This window comes from Castor canadensis, chromosome 16 (assembly GCF_047511655.1).
Source record: "Castor canadensis chromosome 16, mCasCan1.hap1v2, whole genome shotgun sequence".
NCBI lineage: Eukaryota > Metazoa > Chordata > Mammalia > Rodentia > Castoridae > Castor > Castor canadensis.
Genome location: NC_133401.1, coordinates 3800500 through 3824916, shown reverse-complemented (window position 1 = coordinate 3824916; position 24417 = coordinate 3800500). Strand labels below are relative to the sequence as shown.

Sequence of the window (24417 nt, the reverse complement as noted above, 5' to 3'; positions counted from 1 at the left end):
ACTGGAGGTGTGGCTCAAACAGTAAAGCAACTGCTTTGAAAGTGTGAAACCCTGAGTTCAAATCCCAGTTGCATCAGAAAACCAAACCAAACCCAAAACCAAAAAACCCAGAAACAAAACAAGAATAACAAAAATGAATGTTTTTTTCTATTTGAAAAAAATGGCTGAGGAAAACCTCAAATGAGAATATTTCATCACACCTGGAAACCATATGGAATTCAAATTTTGGTGAAATTTTGAATTTCATCAGTAACAAGGTTGGGTGCTTTGTTTTCATTCTTATTTAGTAAGCACTTACATAATATCTTTGATTTTTCCCTCTTGGCCTCAACTATTTACCATCTAACCCTTTATAGGAAAATTTCCAGGTAGTGTTGGTGAAGTGGCTCAAGTGGTAGAGCACCTGCCTAGCAAGCACAAGTTCAAATCCCAGTGGTGCCAAAAAAAAAAAAAAAAAATCCAGGTGTTTTCTATCCCCTGGGATGTTTGAATTAAAAATTTTGGTTAGAGGGCTGGCAGAGTAGCTCAAGAGATAGAGCAGCTGCCTAGCAAGCACAGGGCCCTGAATTCAAACTCAAGTACCACCACAAAAAACCCCTCTCTTGTTAGAGAAAGGAAAGATGTTTGAATCCCTGGTTTATCTATCTAATGTATCAGCTGCTTCTCTTTTATTATTTGAATTTTACAAAGCAATAGTAGTAATTTGATGACATTGGTGAGAATGACCATGGTCCTTTGAGCACAGTGTTGACTGGCCACTTTTTCTTCCCATAGGTCACAGGCCTTTCCAGTGTCGCTACTGTCCCTACAGTGCCTCTCAGAAGGGGAACCTGAAGACACACGTCCTCTGTGTCCACCGTATGCCTTTTGACAACAGCCAGTATCCTGACCGCAGATTCAAGCGCTCCAGGGTCGACTCGGAGGCCTCTGGGGGTTTTGAGGAGTCCACAGCTGTGAAGTTGGGGAGCTTGGCTGAGCTCACGGAGGAGGGGTGCAAGGGCCAGGATGAGAGCCACTGAGCAGACCCTCTGTCCACGCAATATACGTTCCACAGTTTTCAAACGATGCAACTGGTGAACCAGTATGCTAACTGCATTCCAAGGGGGGAAGTCATGTCTCTCATCCCCCCCCCACTAGTGTATAGAACATTTAAAAAATTTAAATATATCTATATCTATATATATTAAAAGAAAACAAATTCCCCCAGCCCTTGAACATGGCTGCTAAACGGTTACCCGGCAACAAGTCCTTGCAGAAAAGTGATGGTCAAAATGCTTGTTGTCCTTTGAGCTGGAGAAAGCTGGGGGGCTCCCCACCCCTTCCAACTCAAAAGTCGTCTTTGTCCAAAAATAATGCTTTTAACCGAAAAGCGATCCCATCTCAATGACTTAGCGTTGCCTTGAGGATGGAGGGCTGTGTTGTCACTGCTGCAAACATCTCTAGAATCTGACACCAGTGGCTGTCACTTGCCTAGAGTCCTAATGAGATGTAAGGGAGGCACTGCGGTGCCAGGCAGGCTAGGGCGGCCACCATGGGATAATCAATTCACGTGGTGTCGTTCTGCACTCTCTGTGAAATCCTAGACGGCCGGCCAGCAGGCACTGCAGGCATCACCCCCATCTGAAATGTGCTTTTAGAAAACACACAGCCAGATGAATCAATATCAGGAAGTGTCTGCAGGCAACTGTCCATTTCAGGTTTGATGACTAATTCCTTTTTTAGATCAAATTGCAGTATCGAGAGAGAAATGGTACTCTTTATTTCTTGGTTGTCTCTCTCTCACTCTCTCTTTTTAAAAAATTTTTTGGATGAAGAAGGTTGATACTTTAAAAAAAATGTAGGGGACATTATATAAAATGTTGTCAAGAAAGCCAGCCAGTCCTATCTATAGAAATTGCGATTTATGTAATAATTGACTGGGTTTTCTTTGTTATGATTGTTAAAATTTTTACTTGAATGAAGGCTGCTCTGGTCCCTGTTATTCAATTTGGTTTTCATGCCTTAGTTCTTGTAAGTATCAGACATAAACCAAGATTTTCTTCTTCACCAAGCTTTTAAGAAATAGCTTGTATTAAAAATACAGATTTAAACATCTATCTTTAATGAAGAAAACGGAGTTAAAATGTCTGTTTTGATAAAAACAAATGTGTTCTATATTTTTGTAGACCTTAGATTTTCTACTGATTGGTACTCCAAATTTACCCAGCTTAGGACCACATATGGAGGGAGATGTTGAGAGTCAATAATGAAACACTTAACTCATTTAAAAAAAAAAGATTTAAGAAAACATGTTAGAGGTTTATTCTTGAATCTGCTTGGATTGTGCAGACATTCTTTCTTTTGCCATACTTCCTGTGAGTGACATGAAATCGCTACTGTTGCTCCTGATGGGAGAGAAGTATCCAAGTATTAACTTCTTCAAAAACAAAATCATTCAGACTTAAAAAAAAAAAAGTCAATTTCCTTGCAGGCTGGGAGCACACATTAAAACCCCAGGGCCTTAAAAACTTCAGCTCTGCTTAGGGCAGTTTACAAAAATACTAAACTGCAATCAAGTAAATAAAATTCTTAGTGCTATCCTGAGACCAGAAGGAATCTCAGGCTAATAGGGAATAAGTTTGCAAATGCTGTCACAAGGGCAGCATGGTGTGTGGAGGTTTCTGTGTACACTTGGACCCAGCTGGTTATAGAGCAGGCTGCTTTTTCCTTCTTCTAGACTAGTTCTCATTGCCTTACTTAAATCGAGTTGATACACTTAATGCAATCCTAGAGAAAGGACTGGAGTGTTAACAAACTTTCTGACTGTAGTAAGCTTTAGGGTTTTAACTGCACTTCTGTGTTTGGTGACTGTACCAGTCGCTTGCTTTCTGTGTGTTTGCCCTTGCCTTTGGTATCTTAGCAAAGAGAAGTAAAAAATTTGAAAAAAAGAAAAAAAAAAAGAAGAAAAAACAAAACAAAAAAAAGGAGGAAAAAAGTGAAAAAACAAAAACCACTTGCAAAAAAAAAAAAAAAATACAAAAACAAAAAACCCGAGAGCCACATTCTGTTTCTAGCACTTTGGAGAACTCTTTCCGTATCCTTTGGTGTCTTCTGAGTATTCTCAGATGCGACAGGCAATAATTCTGTTTGTGACACTGGGAATGTTCCCTCTTCTTTGTGGTGTGTGTGTTGAATCCATATTGTCCAGTGCTCCCGTTTTCTTCCCCCCACCCCGACCCTGACACAAGCCTTTCTCCAGCACATTTGTAACTTGTAATACAAACAAGTGACAGCCACGGTGACGCAGTGCCAGGCTGTGAATGTCATCGGGTTCTCATATCTAAACATGTCAAGGTCCCCTGTAACTTCTGTAGTCTGTGATGCTGTCAACATTCCTACGCAAAGAAAAAAAAATCTATCTTGGAAGGAATCTAAGATAATAGGGTAGAGAATTTTGTTGCTATGCTTGTAACAAGTAGAAAACTTTGTATTTAAAGTTTATTCTTGGTCATTATTTATTATTCTAATACATCAGTTGACAGAACTTTATTCTGGTATAGAAAGTATTAAAAGTTGTTTTTTTCAGCAATGACTGTTTTTTTTCTGCTGTTAGAATAAAATGTCTTTGAAGCAGTCCAGTTTTATCCAGTGTTTTACGCAATAAAACCTCTACCTCTAGAAAGAAAGAAAGAAAAAAGCACATCTTTTCCTACTTGCTTTATCTTTACTCTGAAGAGTAAGATGTTCCAGGTTTATCAGATTTGGTAAGACTTGTTCAAAGCCCTCTTATAGAAAGTCTTAGGATATTCTGAAGGTTGGATGGTCCTCACAGCCTCATGATTTTTCAAAATGTTGAATTTCTGGGCATATGAAGTATGTGTGTGTGTGTGTGTGTGCTTGTGCAAGTGTGTGAATGAATTATGCTGTTTTATTTATTAGCATGTAAGAGTTGTACAAGGGGATACATTTTAACATTCACATATGTGCTTACAATGTATCTTAATTACATTCACACCCTCCATCATTCTCCCCCATCTCCCCTTCTCCCTTCTTAGAATAATTTCAGCAAGTTTTATTGATCTATTTTCATATATGAGCACAAAATACATCCGCCACATTCACCCTCTTTCACCCTCTCCTGTTTATCCTCACTGGTACCCACCCCTGGACATGACCTGTTTTATGTTTGAACTATGTTTCTTTCTTTCTTTTAAAAAAAAAATTGTTGTGCTGGGTGGAGGTACATTGTAGCACTTACAAAAGTTCTTACACCATATCAAACACATCATACTTAAATTTATCTCCTCCATCATTCTCCTTTATCTCCCTGGAATACTTTCAACAGGTCTCATTTTTCCATTTTCATACATGAGTACATAATATTCCACCATATTCACCTCCTACACCCTTTCCTTATATCCTCCCCCCCCACCACCCCACCACTGTTGCCAACCCCTCCAGACAGGACTTGTTCTGCCCTCCTGTTCTCTGATTTTGTAAAAGAAAAAAAAATGACATTTTTGCTTAAGATAGCTACATAGGGAGTTTCCTTGTGACATTCCCCAAACTATGTTTCTTTAAAGGTTTGCAGACATAGCTGGATGAGGTGATTCAAGCCTGTAATCCCAGCTACTCAGGAGGCAAAGGTCAGGAGAATCGTGGTTCTAGGGCAGCCTGGGCAAAAACAGTTCATGAGACCCCCATCCTAACCAATACAAACTAGGCCTGGTGGTACAAACCTGTCATCCCAGCTATGAGGGAAGCATAAAAAGTACTTAAAGCAAAAGGAGCCAGAGGCATGGCTCACATGGTACAGCACCTGTTTATCCAGTGCTAAGGCCCTGAGTTCAAACCCCAGTATGGCCACACACAAAAAAAGTTTACAGAAGTCAATTTTCTATTCCTCATATTATAGTAACTATGTAAAGTACTTACATTATTGGAGTTCCTCATTTCCCTTTACTGGCAGACCTTTTTCTTTTTTAAAATTATATTCAAGGAAATCTTTTACCTCCAACTGTTCATAGGAGACATGATTGGAACTGTTGTCAGTTCTGACTGTGCACTGTGCACACATCATGGTGGTGAGTTACCTGGTTTTGGTGAGAGGCAGGAAAGAAATCACTATGGAGAGAAGGCTCTAGTCCAAGGCTGGATGACAGACCATAACTTTGGCCCAAACCACATCCACCATGGATCTGAAACCCACAGGGGCCAGGGAAGACACCACAGTGGCAAGGGGAGGATGGTAGTAAAGGTGGGGGTCTCAGGTGAACTGCAGGACCTGCCTGTCCAATGGCAACTTTGGAACCCTCACAATTGCATGTCCTCTCTGTAGGTAGGAATGTGACACAAGTCTTTTGGGTTCTCAAGAGGTTGGGACGTCTGGCTTTTGTTTTAAGTCTTCCAACTGTTCCAAGGTTGGCTCGAAATTTGTTTCAAAAAATGGCACAATGAATGGGTGATCAAAACATTTTATCTAGCTGGGTACTGGTGGCTCACACCTGTAATCTTAGCTTCTCAGGGGACAGAGATCAGGAGGATCAAGGTTTGAAGCCAGCCTGGGCAATAGCTCATGAGACTTCATCTAGAAAATAAACAACACAAACAAAAGGGTTGATGGAGTGGCTCAAGTGGTAGAGCACCTGCCTAGCAAGCGTGAGGTGCTGAGTTCAAACCTCAGTGCTGCCAAAACCTTTTCTCTATAGAAAGGAACATAAAGTAATAAGGTCGTGGAAGAGGCTACAGCATGGATGAACCCTGAAAGCACTGAACAAGGCCAGTTACAAAAGGCAATGTGCAACAGAACCCCCTTTGTAGGAAATATCCAGAATCAGCAATTCCAGAGACAGAAAGTAGATTTGTGGCTGCTGGGGTCTGAGGGGAACAAAGGATAGAGAGTGACAGCTAATGAGAACGAAGTTTCTTTCGAGGTGATAAAATAAAAACGTTCTAAAATTAGATAGCTATGATGGTGTCCTACTTTGTGGATATACTTAAAACCATTGAACTGTACATTTCCAAAGCGTGAATTTCATGGTATGTGAATTATATCTCAATAAAGCTGTTATAGAAAATAAAAATAAAGCCGGAAGCAGGAAACATTTTTAAGAAGCATCAATATACATTCCCATCCAATTTTGTGTGTGTGCATGTGTGTTCTGGTAGGTACTGGTAGATTTAATACAATGTAAAGAATACAAAAATTTGGGGTGTAATGACTTCAGCTTGAACCCTAACTATACTATTTACTGGGTGTATGACCTGGAGTGATTTAACTAATCCGAGTTCATTAATCAGATCTATAAAACGATGAGAACTGGATTCAGTGGGTTCTCTGCACGTTTTGTAAAGTGCTCTCTGTGGATGCGAGGTATTTGTGCTCAGTGTGACATAGTACATTCAAGGTTTCTTTCATGCCCACAAGACGCTACACCCCCCGAAATAGCTCTGTGCTTTGAAAAGCTTTCCCAGGGTCAGGCGGCTGGGGTCCCCCCACATCGCTCCCCTTAGACAAGATGAACATGGATATACGCCTTCAACACCTTTCCAACTCCATCCTTTGAGAAGTCAGAGTATTAACAAGTGTCTTGCTGTTCTCCAGGGTTAAAGGGAAGGGACTGGGGAAAGAGGAAATGCGGTGGGAAAGAGATTGGTTTGGGGATTAGGTGGCATTCCACTCAGTTCAACAAGGATTTACAGAGGACCTACTGAGGGTTAGTCACAGGGCTAGGAGATAGAGCCACACTGGCAAGGAGATGGATCAAGGTCTAAGGAGAAAAGAGGCTTTAATCAAATAATGACACGAAAGCCAGACATGGTTGCTCAAGCCTATAACTCAAGTACCTGGGAAGAGGATCATGGTTTGAAACCAGGCCAGGCAAAATGTTTATTAGACCCCATCTCAACCAATGGCTAGGCCTGGTGGTACCCGCCTGTCATCCTAGCTATGTGAGGAAACACAAATAGAAGGACACAGTCCAGGCCAGGCAAAGCATGGAAAGACCCTATGTCAAAAAAGAAAAACCAGTGCAACAAGGGTTGGTGGAGTGGCTCAAGTGGTACAGTACCTGCCTAACAATACAAGGCCCTGAGTTCAAATCCCAGCACACAGGGAGCTTTTCTAAAGTGCAGTTTTTATCTTTCAGCTCTAAACGAGCTGAAAGAAAAGAGTCAAGGAGAAAGGACTGTCCCACATGGTGTAGGGCTTCCCGAGGAGGTAAGGAACAGAGTGACAGAGTCCCTGGAAGAAGCAAGCGCCAGGCGTGCGTAGGGCTTCCAAATCCCGTGTCAACCTCTCAGGAGCTGTGATCATTGCATTTCTTCACATCTATGGCTTCATTTATTAAGCAGAAACCACAGTGGTATCAGCACGGGCTCTTTCTGGTGTTGGGTGAGTTAGTATACATAGAGAGTTGTCTGGAGAATGAGCTAGAAGGACTGTTCTCCAAAGTGACAGTGACTGGGATCCTGAGAACAAGAAAGTGGCACGTTCTGCAGAAGCATAGCTTTCTGACCCTGCACAGATCAGATCGGAGTCAAGATCATGGGATCCATGTGCCTTCTTCCACAGACCCACAGGATCCAGAAGACATCTGTCCCCTCACACTTAGGTGCCCCAGTCCCCTGGGAAGGAGTTGATGGAAGTTTTCTGAGCCCAGAGTACATAGGGTCTTTGTACAACTCTTCTCTGTCCTTCTATGAACAGACTTGGGTAACCAAAAAGCAACATGAATTGCTGGGGAACCCACCTAAGGTGACCAACTTTCCCAGCATGTCAGGACATGAGACTTGCAGTATAAAAAGCAGGGCAGTCCTGGACAGCCCCGAATGATCGGTCACCTTAGGTCTAAGTCCACTCTTCTAAGGACACACATCTTGGCCAAGCCAAGGTCATCGCTCTCTGCAACCAAGGACACCTGTGTGAACTCAGTCTGGGGGTCATGGGAGCTGTGTGTGGGGGGTTCTGTATGGGATTTGCCAATTCAAGTCTTGTATTGGAATCTTTTCCACTTCAGCGTTTTTGCCACAAACTTGAAAAGTGATGAGTTACAGAAACACTTAGCCTGGCACCTGGTGCATCTGCATTAGTTTAGACATTCTGGTTGAGTAGCTGGGTTGCATTCCTGTTCCTATTTCATACCCTGGTGGCAAATGGCTCAAGTGTGAATTTCTTTTCCCAGCAGACAGAAGCTGCTGAGCCACCAATAACCAGTGTTAAGCTTTTATTTTGTGCTGAGAAACTTTTTATAAAGATGATAACCTTGTTGTCTTTTGTAGGCTGGGACTTGCGTACGTCCCACTCTCTGTTTAACATCTGTATTGTAACAGTATATTAGGAAAACCTCATCTGGTGGGTTGTAAGAACAATCCCAAGGAAGTTACCATTAAATATTGTGATTTTCATTTCAAGATAGAAGGGCTAGGCGTGTTGTACCAAACTAGAGATGTGTTTCCATGGGGAAGGCAAAAAAACTCAGAGTGTAATGCCATATTAAAAATGCCACCCAACTGAGCATTGTGTGCGGGGGCTTGGGTACAGTTTTAATCTCTTCACCTGTTGGTGTTAAGAGAAAAGAGAGATATCGGGGCAGGGGGAGGCAAGGAGGGAGAAGAAGGGCTTGTGTGAACAAGGAACTCACAAGAAAGAGGAGGGGGTAAATTTAAATGATCCCAGACCGAACTGTTTTGCTGTTAATACAGAAATACAGTGCAAGACACATTTAATGGGCTCTATTTTTTATTATACTATGCTGAATAATTAAGTTTGAGGCTAAGTGTCACATGGATTTATCTTTTAATTAAAAAAGCATGGTTCACGCATATTTGAGTGGTAGTCCAAATAAATGCAATATAGAAATTTATGTTTGTTTATCTAGGTGTTAATTACCTAGAGATTGTTCTGGATTACTTCTTTTTATAAAGTGTCATAGGCTCGTGTCACAAGGAATAAAGCTTGCCCATGGAACCTTATCAATTTGCTAACTACAGGGCTGGCCTGACCTGGGGAGGGGAGGGAGGGAGGGGGAAAACTTTGAGGATTGTTCTCTATACACACGCCCCCATTCAACCCACACCAAATAAAACAGTCCTTTTGGAAAATATTCCTAGGACATAAAGGCACGAATATATCTTCGTTGTTTTACAGCCTCTTGTCCACAGCTATTTATAAAACGTGATTATTTATGCATTGGGTTATGAGAAGTTCACTGGGAGGAGGCTTCATCAATCCGCTTACCTGGTACCGGGAGAAGTGGAGGGAGGCTTTTCCAGTGGAAACTGGGCTTGGACAGGAAGTTGACTACTGTCATTTGTCTAAAATATGTCAGCCTCATTCTCATTCCCAGAAAAGCCAGGCAGGGGGAAGAAAGGGGGCGAACAAAGCTGTGTGTGTGTGTGTGTCAGAGGTCACATTTTTTAAAAATCAAGGATGCACATTGAGAAAGACAAATCAGAGGCTCCCAAATTGTCCATTCCACCTCCAGTCTCCCTGGCCTTTTTCTTTGTTTACAGAGTAATTTGGGGTGACAGATTCAGTCAAATGGTGTGGAAGAATCCAGAAGCTCTGGTTAAAAGGTTTGACTTCAAAGAAGTAGAGGTGGAGGGCAGGAAGAATTGGAAGGGTCTTGGCAGCTAGGTTGGGCGCCTCTTTGCTGGGTAGGGTCCCTTTCCTTGACATTTCTGCTTTGCTGCCTCTTTCTGCTGCATGTCAAACTCATAGTTGCCAGAAAATCTCTAACTGTGTCCTTGTAGGAGTCACCCAGCTGATGGGCCATCCCTGGTACAGGGAGAGACCCAGGAACGACAGGCTGTGTGCCCTCAAGCCACAACCCAGGGGGCCATGGATAACCCCAGACACCAAAGTGGCCCACCATAGACACTCTAGCTGGGGCCTGTCGCCTTTTGACCTGTAGTTTCCTTCCTCTGAAGCCAGGGGGATTAAAGAGCAGTTCACCATCAGTTCAGTGACCCTGGGCTTGGTTGCAAGCTGGGGAGGTGGCCCAGGCAGTGCACTAAGCAGGGTGTGGCACCATGGGGACACCTGCCATCTGGGGATGCTTTGTCCTAGAGCCCAGAACCTACTCATGTGGCCAAAGGGACTCAGCCCCCAGCCTGCCAGCCCCTAAGGAAGAGAAAGTGGACACAGGTGCAGACTGACCCCATGCCTGTTTTCCCCAGATGTGGATACATCCTTATGTCTTTGAGTTACTGAAGTTTCACTGTTTTCCTGCAGTTCACAGCCAAGGTCAAATGTGTGCTCACAACCTGGGCCCAGGAGTGCCAAGCTGGGGTGGACTTGCAGTTGGCAGGACTTTGCTGAGGACACAGCAGGAGGAGAGACTCCCTGTGTCCCCAGCTGCTCTGTTACTCACCGCAGAATCCATCAAAGGAAGGGATTCATGGGGAGAACAGAGCATTGGAGATGGGGATCGGGGTCACAGAGCACACCCCCAGGACCTTCTCTCCCTCCTGAGCAGATCCTGGACTGAGGGGAGAGGGGAAGGCCCCGGCAGGGCTTTGTGGGGAAGCCATTGTCAGGAAACAACCTGAAGTCCACGTGCCCAAGAATATCAGTTAAAAAAAATATATCGTAGAAGTCTTTACTCCTTTGGGGAACAAGAAATGTTTCTCCCCACTTTTACCGTGCAATACTAAATTCCTTTCCTAATGAATTTTATTATTACTTTCACTAAAAAAGTTACTGTGGTGAAAGGCACAGGACATAAAATTAGCCATTTCAAAACCTGCAGCACAGGAGTTTAGAACGTTTACAATGTTGTCGAGTACCTGTGATGTTAAATTCCTCTAACACTTGCCTTCATCACCTCCAAAGCAAGCCTTGTATCCATTAAGCAGTCAGTCCATCCTCCTCTCCAGCTCTGCCACTCCAGCCTGCTCTCTGCCTGCACTAACCTGCACTGGCTAGTTCACATGTATGCAGTTACATAGCATGTGCTGTTTTGCATCTGGCTTTTGAAGTCCATCCATGTTGTCATGCAATGTCATTCCTTTTTATGACCTGCTTTGGAGGTCCAACTTAATCTAGCCCTGCCACATTCCCTGTCAGTACTATCTATCTATAACCAAAATGGATTTTGTACTTCAGTCTTGCCAAACCTGTTTCTACCCCAGGGCCTTTGCATGTGCCCTTTCTCCATTTCACACTTTTCCTTTTTTAAGTTTTAACTTGGTATCACTCAAAGATGCTTTCTGTTACCTGTGGGTCCATGTGTACCTGACCATCGCTCTACTTCTATCTTCCTGTGGAAGCAATCATGCTGAAAACACCTTGTTTTTCTATGTTGTTTACACGCCTGGTTTGCTTTCCTGACTGTAATGCTAATTTCACAAGTGCAGGGTCCTGTCTTGTCTTGGGTGTAAAGCAATGACGATCCCAGCAAAGGTTCTCAAATAAATGCTTCCTGAATAAAGAAAAAACCGGCCAAATTCTCTATGACAATAAACAGTAGATTGTGGTAGGCTTTGTGTTAGTATAAAACAACAGAACACAACAAAACAAAGCAAAAGAGAGAAATTCCAGGGCTGGATATGTAGCTTGGTGATAGAGCACTTGCCTACCACATCCTGAGTTTGATTCCCAGAACTGCAAAATTAAAAAAAAAGATGGGGAGGAGAGGAGGAGGAGGAGGAGAAGGAGAAGAAGAAGGCAGGTTAGAATTAGGGAAAGTTCTGGACTCTTAGAACATATATGACTTAATATTGTATTTCAGATTAAATATTCCTTCCTCTCTTTCTCTGAGCCTTCTTTTCAAATGCAAATGTGTGCAGGTTATTCACACCCTAGCTCCAGGACAACTCCAACACCCTCACCTGGCCCAGGGACCACACATGCCCTCATGGATTATGGTTGGGAGTCACCAGGTTCGACCCTTCCTATAGTTAGCATGGGTTTTAAAAGCACCTGGAAAAGAGAAAGACCCTATCTCTACTTCCAGCTTCCACCTGGTCCCACCATGCCCCCTTCCCTGACTTTTAATAAATTCCATTTATACCATGTGTCCTGCCTTAGATTCTTCTGTGTGGGACACAAAGAATTTGGAAATCTTCTGATCAGATAAATCCCTTTGGAAGACTCCAGAAGAGAAGCCCTCAAACAAAGCTAAATATTGACTCAACTGCAGACCAGCAGTATTGTCCTGGAGAACTTAGGTGTGATCCTTCTTGGCTTTAGCGAATGTGTATCTGGGTGCAGGTGAGAAGGGCTGGTGTCCCCTGTCCAGACAAAGCTGCCCAATAGCCCTGTCCTCTGGGGGCTTCTGAGACCAGCTCCCTGAAGAGGGACTGACAGCTGCCTACTGGGAGGCCACAGCAGGACACACAGCTGCAAGCCCTATGGTGCAAACGAGCCCTCTCTCTCTCCCTCTCTGCATTTTTGCTTCCTCATGCCTGCTGCACAGGCCTGCAGGGCAACACATGTGATCATGGAGGAGTACTTCACAAATGCCCCCACATCCATTATTACCATCCCCTTAATGTTAGAAGTTATGTGTGCCATCCTTGTGCAAAGGTGTGGCCAGGATGAAACCCAACCAGCGTGTTGGCCAGCATCGGCCTTGCTACCCTAGCTCCCTCTCCCACCCCAATGACCCAGGCCACACTTGTGCCTGTGACCCTGGGGTCAACGCCTCCTTTTAATGCCTTTCCATTTCTCAGGTTGCTGACTGGGGTGATTTTCGGTGAGGTTCACATAAATACTTCAAAAATAATTCACGATGAAGAGGAATGCTTCTGGAATGGGTGATGGCACAACGAATTAAACGCTTTATAGGACTGAGCATAAATTATTTTAATGCTTGTAATAGATCCGCCCAGAGAGACTAGAGCCCCTCCAGGTCATGCCTCTTCACCCCTGGGGCCTGGAGGGTACTGGGAGCAGGTGGCTGGGAGACTGCTCTGCTGGAGTGTGAATCATTTCTTTCTCCAAAGACTTATTCCTCCAGCACTCAGGTCTTCCTAACCCGAGAAAAGGACAGGAAGGTGTCCATGTCTGGCTGGGTGGAGCCAGGAGACAGATGAGGCAGTGGGAGCACATTTGTTAGTCATGACGACGGACTGACCCACACCCTGCCTTCCATTCATCGTCTGCTGCTTTGGAGTGGTGGGGGCAAGAGATGCCACTATGTGACATCAGGCATTTAGAATATTTTGTTTCCCTTGAAGATGCTGGACAGCACTACTAAGTGCTCAGGTCCCCAACAAGCAATGTTTCTGTTTCGACTCACTGAAGGAAGACATTTTAGTGAGCTTAGTGCCCAATGTACCCACTTAAGAGAAAAGCTTAGAAAAGTGTGCTTTTTGTGCCCTCAGACATAGAAATAAACACACCTGTTCAACTTAAGGATTATCCATGCAATATTTATAGAGTGATATCTAAAGATTGCTGTGAGTTAAGTACTGAAGTAACAGTGTGATCCTAGAGTGAAGACTTCATTGATTCTAGTGCTCTCTGACCACTTAGTGATAGTACCTTAGGTTGACCAGTTGTCTCAAATCTGGAGAGAGCTATTCATTCACCCAGCATTTTGTGATTGTGCACTGGGTTTTGGGCATTAGCCAGACAACACATGGGTCCTGGTCTCAGGACACTCGCAAGTACTTAATGACTGTATTAGTCATTTTTTGTCATAAACAACTTGAAAGGAAGAAAGATTTATTTTGGCTCCTGCTTTCAGGGGTCCATTGTCAGTGGGCTCCCTTGCAATAGGCCTGTGGTAAGGCAGAACATCATGGTGGAAGGAAATCTGCTCACCTCATGGCAGCCAGGAGCAGAGAACGAGACAGGACAAGCTATACCTTACAAAGCCATTCCCTAGTGACCTACTTCCTCCAGCCAGGCCCCATCACCCACCACCTCTTAATAATGCCATCAAATAATTAATTCACCAATGGATTAACTCAGTGATCCAATCACCTCTCAATGACGAGATCCACCAACTGGGAACCAAGCTTTGATCACATGAGTCTTTTGGGGGTCACCTCATAAACTAATGCGATGGACTCAAATCAGAAAAGCTCTAGTAAGTCACAAAATATCCTTCAGTCTATCCTGGTACACGTCTTCTTGCACAGATAACTCCCTTAAGCATCTAGTCATATCTTGCACATGCAAGTCAGTGGGACTGAGCACGAGAACCATTGCAAGAGCAAACACTTTCTGGGAAAATGCTATGACATGCAGCATGCCAAGAATGAAGGGATTGGATATGAGGATAAAGGAGGTGCCAGTAGGAAGGGCTCATGTGCTCCAAAGAAAAGATCCTCACATTCCTGGTGGGCTCTGCAATGAGCCAGCAGCTCAAGACGACTAGCGCCCAAAAACCAGGATGTGGAGTTGTTGTGGACTGAATGTTGCCCCTCCCCCAATTTATATGTTGAGGTTGTAACCTCCAATGCAATGGTATTAAAAGATAGGGCTTTTGGGATGATAAGGTCATGAGGGTGGAGCCTTCATGATTGGAACTAGTTCCCTTATGAAAGGGGTCCCAGGGAACTCTCTTGTCCTTTTATTTTTCATCATGTGGGGGCAAGTTGAGAAGACAGTCATTTATGGGCCAGGAAGCAGGACCTCAAAAGACCGAGGCCACGCTGGCACCTGATCTCTGGCTTCCATCCTCCCGATGCCGAGAAATAAGTATTTGTCGTTTATCCACAACGAGTCTTTGATGTTCTGTTAGAGCATCCCAATGGACTGCCTAAAACTGGGGCAAAGGGATGAAGCTCCTGCAGACAAGTATGCATAGGATAGCCTGGCCGTGTTTTCTGAATATTTCTCTTTGTCATGTGAAGTAGGATGGGACCCACAGATTGTATTCCTGGAAGAAGTTAGACTGACTAGTAAGGAAACCCATTATGGCAGCCAAAGGTGACTGTCAATGAAAATTAAAATTGTAACCCACAGGAATCCTCTAGAGGGGTCATAATTACTGCCCATCAATGGAATAGAACTGGGTGTCATCTCTTCCATTAAGTCCTTCCTACCCAGTCCCTGGTCAATTAATCATTTCTTTCTGTGGATCACAAGGTCCACCTCCCTGGATCAGTGTGGAACTCATGGCAGTATGCCATGGCAGGTTGTGTTTGTACCCATCAAGATTTCAACAGTCACTTGGGGGCAGTGGCCTTGATTGGTTCATTCCTGAGTCCATGGAGATCCGTATGGGGGCCTCATGCATGCTTCATGGCTCCACATTTATAAATTAATCCATGTAAGAGGTACAGCTGTGGCCACAGAGCCAGGTTTAAAATCCAGATGTCTTGATCTTCACTTTGCATAATCACAGAATCTCCAGGACAGGAAGCCCTCAAACCAGTAAAAACTACAGTGGACTCATCTAGGGGAAACTTGTTCAGAGCCAGAACGGCATATCCTCTCAACCTAGCACCAGAGTGCATCCAAACAATGTCAGCACACCAACACCACAGAGTCATAGTGGGGAAATCCCTGCCCTGTGATCCCTCTGCTCACCTCTGGATCTCTTTGCAACTGCCATGTATGTTAGTCAGACTTTGATCTCTGTGACAAATACCTGAGCACACAACTCAAAGAAAAGACAGATTTATTTTGGTACACTGTATCAGTCCAAGATGGGTTGGTTTCCTGTTTCAGGGTCTGTGGTAGGCCGAACATCATGGTGCAAAGACATGGGGGGAACAAAACTTATTACCTCAGGTAGCCAGGAAGGAGAGAGAGAGAGGATGAGAGAGAGACCAAGGACAAGATCCCCTTCCAAGCCTCACCTCCACCACCTCTCAATAATGCTAATAAATTATGATTCCATCAGTGGATTAATCCATTGATGAAGTCAGCGGCCTCATGATCCAATGCCCTCTCAGTGATTAGACCCACTGGCTGGGGACCAAGCCTTCAATACACAGTCTTTGAAGAATACCTTCCCCAGACACTGGTACATTTCCCATGAAGAACCATGAGAGCTTGCACAGTTGCTTGTAAAAAGAACCTGAAACTGCCCAGGATTTAATGTCCCCAGGGCCACCCTCAGTCAATAGGAGATGCGAGTCAACAAATAAACACCCTACCACTGACGTTCTCCACACAGGACTGAGCCCTTCTTACCCACAGTGGCAACCTGCCCAGGAATGCACCCATGATTGCCTCCTCCTTCCTTGTCTCATGTCCCATCTCCCTCGTGTGTGTTTCCTGGGTTAACTTCCATAATGGGCTACCTGACCCTGTGCCCTTGACCCAGAAATGTTTGCTTGTTGGGGCAACCTAACTTGGACAGGAAATAAATATCTTAGTAAATGTTGAATGAATGAATGAATGAATGAAATTAGGAAGAGAAGAGAGAACTCTGAAGACAAACTCTGCACACCTGACTCTCTTCCTTGGGCTGAATTTGATACCAAAGACTGGCAGAGATGCCAGCCTTGTGGCTCTCTCTCTTTCTCTCTCTCCCCTGAAATGCAGCCTTCAATAAAGAGCTTGGGGTCCCAGCAGGCTCTCTTTTGGCAGGATCGTGAGGGTTGGGAGGCATCATGGAAGCTCTCTTTGTTCAGATAGGTGTGCCTCTTATGGCTGGGCCCAGCACCCAGTTCTAGACGTGGCCCCGTTCTCATTGGGAATTAGGTCTCAACATAGGAATTTCAAGAGGGTGTAAGCATTCACTCTATAACAGAATGCCATAGTCTCTGGCATCTTAGGGAACTTCATTAATTGACAAAGACAGTGGTCACCTCAGAGGGAAAATTGTCATTAGCTTCTGGTAGGGCCGGGGTAATCTCTGCGTTAGCCACACCTTATGAAAATAATACAAAGGCACAGATAACTGAGGCGGGAGTGGGGTGGGAAGCATGGAGGGGCTGGGGCTGAATAAGGCGAGGGCTTAGCACCACTTCCAGATGGCTCCTTCCTGTCCCCTCCCCCCATTTTGATACAAGGACAGGAACGAGTCGTATACCTGAAGGCGGAAACAGAAGGCTTCACCGAAGATTGGACGAAGAAAGTCAGACGCTGCTGAACACTTAACAACAACCAGCCTTCTCCCCAGAACCGTCTGTGAGCGTGGCTAAGAATAGACCCAGGCCGGGATTGAGGAGTCTTTCTCCATCAGAATGCTGGGGAACATTCTAGGCTCCCAGGCACAGCCCCATTCTCCCTCAGCCTGGTCCTGGAGGAGGCTCAAAGCATGTTAGTCAGTTAAGGTTTCTATAACAAAGCACCCTAAACTGGAAGTAAGGAAATCCAAGGTCAAGGTGCTGGTCTGTTCAATGTCTGGTGAGGACTTGCTTTCTGATTCATAGATGGCTGTCTTTTCCCTATCTCTTTGTATGCAAAAGGGAAGGGAGTTCTCTGGGGATCCTTTTAGAAGAGTACTGGGTTAATCAGCTCTCTGTCACTGTGACAAAAGACCTGAGAGCATCAATTTACAGGAGAAAGGATAGGTTTCTTGGCTCTGTGGCCCCTTGGCTCTTGTTCTGGACCTATGGTAAGGCAAAACATCATGGTGGCGAGTGTGTGGTAGTGGAGAAATTTGCTCACCTCACGGTGACCAGGAAGCAGAGAGAGAAAGAGAGAGAGAGAGAGAGGAAGAAGCTATGAACAAGTTTTGCTTTTTCAAGGGCATGACCCCAGTGACCTTCTTCCAACTGTTTCCCACATGCTAAAGTTTCCATCACCTCCCAATATTCCATTTAGTTATGAATTCATGAATGGATTAATCCATTGACAAGGTCAGAGCTCTCCTGATACAATCACCTCCCAAATGCCCCACCTCTGAATTCCGTTACACTGGGGACCAAGCCTTTGAACATATGAGTTTTGGGGAGACATTTAAGATCCAAATCAAACGGGCATGGATCCCATTCATGATGTAATCCCTTCCTGAAATCTCCACCTCCAAGAACCATCCCATGGGGAATTAGGATTCAGCATATGGATTTTGAGAGGATGAAAACATTCAGTACATAGCCTAGTGTCACAGCCTCTGCCTCCTCTACTATAAGCAAGGTCATTGCCTTTTAAAGCAGACAGCTCAACATGTTTAGAGGAAAATGGCCTCACTTTCCCCCAGCAGGCTCAGTCATTTTGTATCCACCAAGTGACTTAAATCCCACACATGCTCCTGGCATCCAGACTCTATTCTGTGCATTGTCTGCACTTGGAATGGAGGGGCACATGGGGAGAGAAGATATTCCTGTTCTTGAAAAGCATGGGTTCTGCCTGGAAGGACAAGATGGATATGTGGAACAATGAAGAGAAGAGAGACCATAAAGAATGTCGTATTTTAGCAGGAGGGAAGGGAAGTTGCGTCTGCAGGCAGTGGTCGGGAGGTAGGGAAGAGACTGGGAGGAGAGGAGCCTTGGAGTCAGATGAGTGGGAGACTTAGGGATGCTTGGGGAGTGTCCATGGGGCCAAGAGTTGCAGAGCTGGCCAGGATACTACTGGGTGGAGCATATGAATTCTGAGACCATGTGAAAGTCCTGGGAGAACACTTGGGGAAGGTAAGAGTAACCCACAGGGTTATACAAGACTGGCAGGGATGGGCTCTGAAGGAAGTTGGGGAAATAGGCAGACAGACTTCTCTGGGAAACTGGGTGACAAATGGAAGAGGAAGTGGCTTGGGTTGAATATGGTTAAGATTCTTGTGCTGGACATTTGGTCTCCAAGATAAGCATTGAAGGTGGTGGAAGCTTCAAGAAGTGGTGCCTAGTGGGCACTGATGGGAGCTAGACAGCCCCTGTAAAGGGAAAAGTGTGGTTCTAAGGAATGATAAGACTGGGCCTGACCTCTTTTGTTGTTAGATTAGGCCCAGAAGCAAAGGCAGGTTGTTGGTCATTCTGTCTTTAGTTCAATCTTGAAATACATTCAAAGATCTTTCTTTGTAACAGATGTTTACCTTGGGCTTTTCCCTACGGGGAGACACCACTTCTAGAAGGGGGACGTGCATTAGCATTTTAAAGGAATTCCATCAGAAAGATCAGGAGCTATCTGTGATTTGAATACAGTTCCCCTGGCATTGGGCCTCAGGCTCTGCCCACCACATTCCAGTACACTCAGGAGGCGAGGTGGCAGGGACCCTCTCATCACTTAGGACCTTCCAGCTGCTGGTGATACTGGATTGTTGATCCCGAGTTTGTGTCTAGGCAAAGTCCATGGATGAAGATGCTGGATCAGGAGTCAAGTATGAGGTTTGTTGAAAAAGACAGCAAAGCTCCCACATGGAAGGGGCTTAGGGAAGTTAAGCCTGAGTGTAACTGGAGTCTAGGAGTGCTACAGGGCTCTGCCTGACTTAGGTCCAACTATTCTACCCTGAAAATATACTTGTGACTGGTTGTCACCTGGTCAACTTCCCAATGAACCTGGCCACCTGCCTGTCCCCATCCTTATCGAACAGAACATTCTGAGAGGGTGTGTTTAGCTGGTCCTGGCCTTAGGGCGCACCACCCACATCTTCCAGCTACCATCTGTTATCTTGGTAAGAGCCCTGTTATTTCTCTAAGAAGCTTATTGTTTCCCACACGCCTTCAGATGTCTGCTTCTAAAATGTCTCCCTCATCCAAAAATGGAGTCACCTCTGTCATTCCTTCCTCTCACAGGGGGAATTAGGAATGGTGGGAACCAGAGTGACCATATAACATAGTGTGACAGACACCCAATAATGTGCCCTAGGCACGATCTGTGAGTCCCCCTCCTTCTCGAATTCTCTATTTTACTAATTCTGACCAGTGCTGGGCGTCTTTCCCTTTCATCTTTTAGAAATCCAATTTTACAAGCTGTTGGTCTTGAGTGTGGACGGTTGCATTTTATTAATTTGGAAAAAATATATTTTTTAATGACTTCCGGAGCCAGGTCTCCCTCCCCTCCCCATCCATCCCTGCTGCCAACATAGTAAGAGCCTTTTGTTTGCACTCCTTTTACTGTCAGGGGTATGAACAGCCTGCTGTGTGTGACTGCAGAGCTGTTGTCAACAAACATCATGGTACTTTCCTTGGTTGTCACCGTGAGCGGGCAAGCAGCCTTCCTGCCTCTGGAGAGTAATTCACTGAGCAATATATGGTACTTTCAATGTCACCCAAACAACTTCTGATTCCTGCACAAGACTGACCAGTGTCATCTCCAGTGCTTGCCCTCAAAGGCCCACTACAAAGGCAGAAAACCCCTCACCCTCAGAATGCCTTTCTCTCCTTCTAGCAGATAAGACTGCAGTCTGCAGTAGATGGTGTTGGTGGTCTCATGCTTGCTTTAGGGATGGTTCCTCAAAGCCCATGACAGGATGCCTGAGTCCCTTAGCAGGTGCTTCTCTGCGTACTCACCCCTAGCCCCTGTCATCTGTCTGACATCCTTGATTTCATCACACGCTGTCAATCTCAATCATCTCGCTCAGTCATCTCGCTTCCTGTTCATGCTGTCCCCTCCCAGAAACCTTCCAAACCAAACTGAGATGCCACCCTCCTCTGGGAGGCCCCCATTGGCTCCCGTATGTGTCTTGCCTCTTGGCTTTCTCAAGTTACATGGGAACCAAGCAGCTGGTTTGGCTCAGCACATGATGACAGTCCCCACCTACACCTGGCCTGCCTGAACTGGAAGAGCTCTGGCACCAAGTTCACGAACCCTGTGCCTCCTCAGAGTGGCTGGCCACAGAGGGAACCAAAAATACTTGCTATGCAGTTGACTGACTGATGGAGTGACACATTCCTGGACCCTGTGGTTTGTGTAGTTTTGGGAACTGGGAGCTCCTTTGGAGTTTAGGCAGGAGAAAAATGAGCTGCAGGCTACAAAGAAGTAGACCTTCCTAGACGAGTCTTGCTCTGCAGATCTGGTAAATCAGGGTCGTGACTTCTTCCCACTGCCCACCACTGTATAACCCCATTGTCCACTTATGGAGCCATCTTCACCTGATGGTAGATTTCTTTACAAGATCCCTTAACATCTCAAATGGCCTTGTGTGAGACTAACCAAACACTCATTTTGCTCATTTTCTTTATTTTATTATTACTGCTTTTGAGACAGAGTTTCACTATGTTGGCCAAGCTAAACTCAGATTCTCAACCTTCTTGCTTCAGTGTCCTCAGGCAGGAATTATAAGCATGTGCTACCAAGGCTTGGCTGCACTAGGCTTATTCTTGTGTGTTGGATTTCAAGGCTGATTGGTGCAAGACTGCATTGTCATTTTTTTTTTTTTTCTGGCAGTACTGGGTTTGAACTCAGGGATTTGTGGTTGCTAGTCAGGCCCTCTACGACTTGAGCCACTCGGCCAGCCCTGCGTTGTCATTCCAAAGGCCCCTCTGAAGACACCTAACTCATGTAATTTAAAATAGCTAACAGTGGCTGATCTGTGAAATTGCTTCTCCTTTTGAGACAACGGTCTTGAGAGACCCCTGTGGGTGAACAGTCTTCACCACCTTCTTCTTGTCTTACTTTCCCTCCACACCTGGGCAGGAGTTGGTGCCAAGCCTGTCATGGAACCACAGCAACAGCTCAAGATTCCTTTGTCTGTCTGACCTGGGTTTGACTCTGCCTGATAATAGATGTGGGCTTGGCCAGTTGCTTATACTGGTTTCTGAAGCCAGGTGACCATGTGTCTCTTCATGTCTGTGGTGAGGAGCTACAGGCGGACGTGCGTGTGGCAGGCACACGGTGCCTAGGCACCACCCTCTGTGTTAGTCCTTCTGAAGAGGGACAGTAATGCGTGCGTGCGTGCGTGCGTGGGTGAGCGGTGGTAATGGATGGGCTCAGCCAGTCCCTTCATTGCAGTACTTCCCCAAAGTAGATCATTATTCTGTATGGAATAAATAGTGTTATCGGGCCGATATGCTTAAGGCTAATGAGCCCTTGTCTAGCATCTGAGGAACCAGATAACAAGACATGTTTTTCTCCATTGGCTTCTATTGATGTATTAATTAATGAAATCCAAGACTCCCCTTTGAGCTGGAGGAGTGTTTAAATCACTCCTGAGCTGTACGGAGCAGCGTCTCCCCTACTGCTACCAGATGCTAAGCAGGGCTGGGGGAGGGCAACCAGGTCTTTCTGCTGCTAGCCCGGCCCAGGTGGAATCAGAATTAGGGACAGGCAAAAGAATCATGCAGGACATTCGAGGGCCAATGATGTCCCAGCCCTAGGTCACATCACAGCTGGCAGAAAGACTTGGCCAGCCCTGTCTTCATTATTGGCCATGGAATGCTCACTTGGGTAGCCGGTGGCCATGAGTCCACCCTCTGCTGTTCTCCATCTCCGGTGACATGGCAAAAGTTAGTTGCAGTGTTGAGGTCGGGCATATTTGTGTACTAGCCCAGACACCTTCCTAAACTTACTCAAGTTGTTGACTTTAGCTGGGCCTCAATTTCCCTATCAGTAAAATGGTTTTAAGATCATATGTGACCCAAAAGTTGGTTGGGAAGATTACAGAAATTTGTGGTTGTGTGTGAAGAAGTCCCAGGAACAGGGTGTACACAGAATCTACAACCAAAGTCAACAGAAATGGTTATTATTTGTAACAATGTTAAATCTTATCAAACGTGGAATGGATAATGTAAGAAAAATATTTCTCATAAAAACAAAATTGCATTTTTTTAGACCTTCTAGCAAGCCAATACACTTGCAAGAATAGATCCTTAAGGAACTGGCCTCAATATTTAAAATCAGTGTATGATTATGGTTACATTTTCCATATATAAGAAGAGAAGTTTACTGGGAAAGAGTCTTATCACGAGTAGCTTAAACATTTTCAGCAGCCTTGCCGGAAGCATTCATTTGTGTCTTGAACCCCTAAAGTAACCACATACCTCTTGGATTCCACAAGAAATTATGTATCCCCACATCCTATATTTAGGTAACCAGTACTCCCATTGCTCATAAGTAACCATGCACCCTGCAAGTAAGTGTGTACCCCACATATAACCACACACTGCCCATAGGTAAACATGTACCCCCAGGTCCTATAGGTAACCAGGTGCCCTGTGCACAGTTAAATGAAGCTTTCTTTGCGGTCCTTGCTGTCTCTCTCGTGAATATCTCCAAAGACAAGGCCATCACCATTCAGCACAAGGGAAAAAGGCACCTCAGAAAGTCCCATTGGCCCTCCTGAGGTCACCACTGCAGCCGCTGTTGCAGGGTCTCCGCAAAGCATGAGGTATTCTTTCACTTGTTTGTCATAGTACAGCCATAGCACCCTACAAAGGGATGTGTGTGTGCTGTGGTCCCCAGCTGTGACACTGAATCTCTCTCTCCCTCCCTCACTCTCTCCCTCTCTGTCCCTCCTTTACTCCACCTTCTCTCCTAGACGCCATTATTATGATGGACATTGGCCATTGGCCACCCGTGGTCTTGGCCAACTTCCCGTGCACACGCTTCCAGAACACCATGAGGCCAGTACTACCAGCCTTCACCACCGCCACCCTGAGACAGTCTTCCTTATTCTCACCCATCCCATTCACCTACCTAATGTTTGCCCACTGAGATTCTACTCTAGTTATAATCAATAAGCACTTAGAATTAAAATTCAAGCCAAACTATAAACCATAAAAACCTCTGATTATTTCATTAGTAATTTGCTAATTGACATTAGATATTTAATTACACATTCCAAATATTTGATGAATTATTTCAGCTCTGCGTAGAGAGCTGGTGATGGGGACTACAGTTTTGCAGTAAAGAGAAAGCCTAGAGGGAGAAGTTGCAGGAAGCATGGTGTCTCTGGGTGTCTGAGCCTGAATAGCTGGTGTGGAGATTTGCCCTGTGACTGAAGGAGTCCACCCAGATGGTCAGCTGCAAGTCCAGCCAGGATCTGGGGGCCTGAGCCTCTGCTTCCTCTGGCTGTAAGTCTCCTGGTTTCCAGTTAATTTGGAGACATCTCTTTTGCTTTAGTAGGCTTACTACAACATAAGGTGACTCACCCCTTTTCTTCTTATCCCCCCCATCCTCCTCATGGGCTGTTTTTTGACACCAGTGAGAAGAAATCAGCTCCTCATCCTCACCCTCACACTGTCCCTTGTCTTCTCAGTTCACCTTGCAGCAGGTCCTGTCTGCATTGGACACCAGATGGCCCCCACAACCTTCCCAGAATGGATTTGCATTAGATTACACTCTGTCTCTGACTCCCTCCCTTAAGGTGTGGGAGCTGTTTGTCTAGAAGAAAAAAATGATAATTTCAGTACAAGGAAAAACAAATCACAAATGTTCATTTCTGTTTCTTTGGGGATCCTTCTGAGGATAAGTGAGCATTGAATGCAAGCAACCCCAAAAGTGTGCCTGGCTTCTCAACTCTGCTTTGGGGCCTCCTGAATACCAGCCTTATGGACCAGAGTCTCATGGGATAACTCAGATGTCAAAAGCTGTGTATTTCAAGCCAGGTGCTTGTTCTCAATCTGCCAGCCCTCTGCAGACATTGAGTAGCCTTTCTGCTGTGTAGGTGAGCTGAGAGCTGAATGCGTGGGACCTCTCCCCCAATAAAACCAATA

General features: G+C 45.1%; 1 protein-coding gene across 17 annotated transcripts in view; it reads left to right on the top strand.

Moving 5' to 3' along the window:
* Nucleotides 1-5944, top strand: part of Znf536 (zinc finger protein 536) — a 463499-nt gene extending 457555 nt beyond the window's left edge. For 10 of the 17 annotated variants that reach the window (XM_074058799.1, XM_074058797.1, XM_074058798.1 and 7 more), the window contains one exon: nt 775-5943. In XM_074058799.1, coding sequence (XP_073914900.1) covers nt 775-1019 — 245 coding nt within the window. In that variant the 3' untranslated portion in view covers nt 1020-5943. Of the gene's footprint in view, nt 1-774 lie in introns of all 17 variants that reach the window. The other 7 variants (XM_074058790.1, XM_074058788.1, XM_074058789.1 and 4 more) reach the window with 1 other exon arrangement.
* Nucleotides 5945-24417: the final 18473 nt, after the last annotated feature.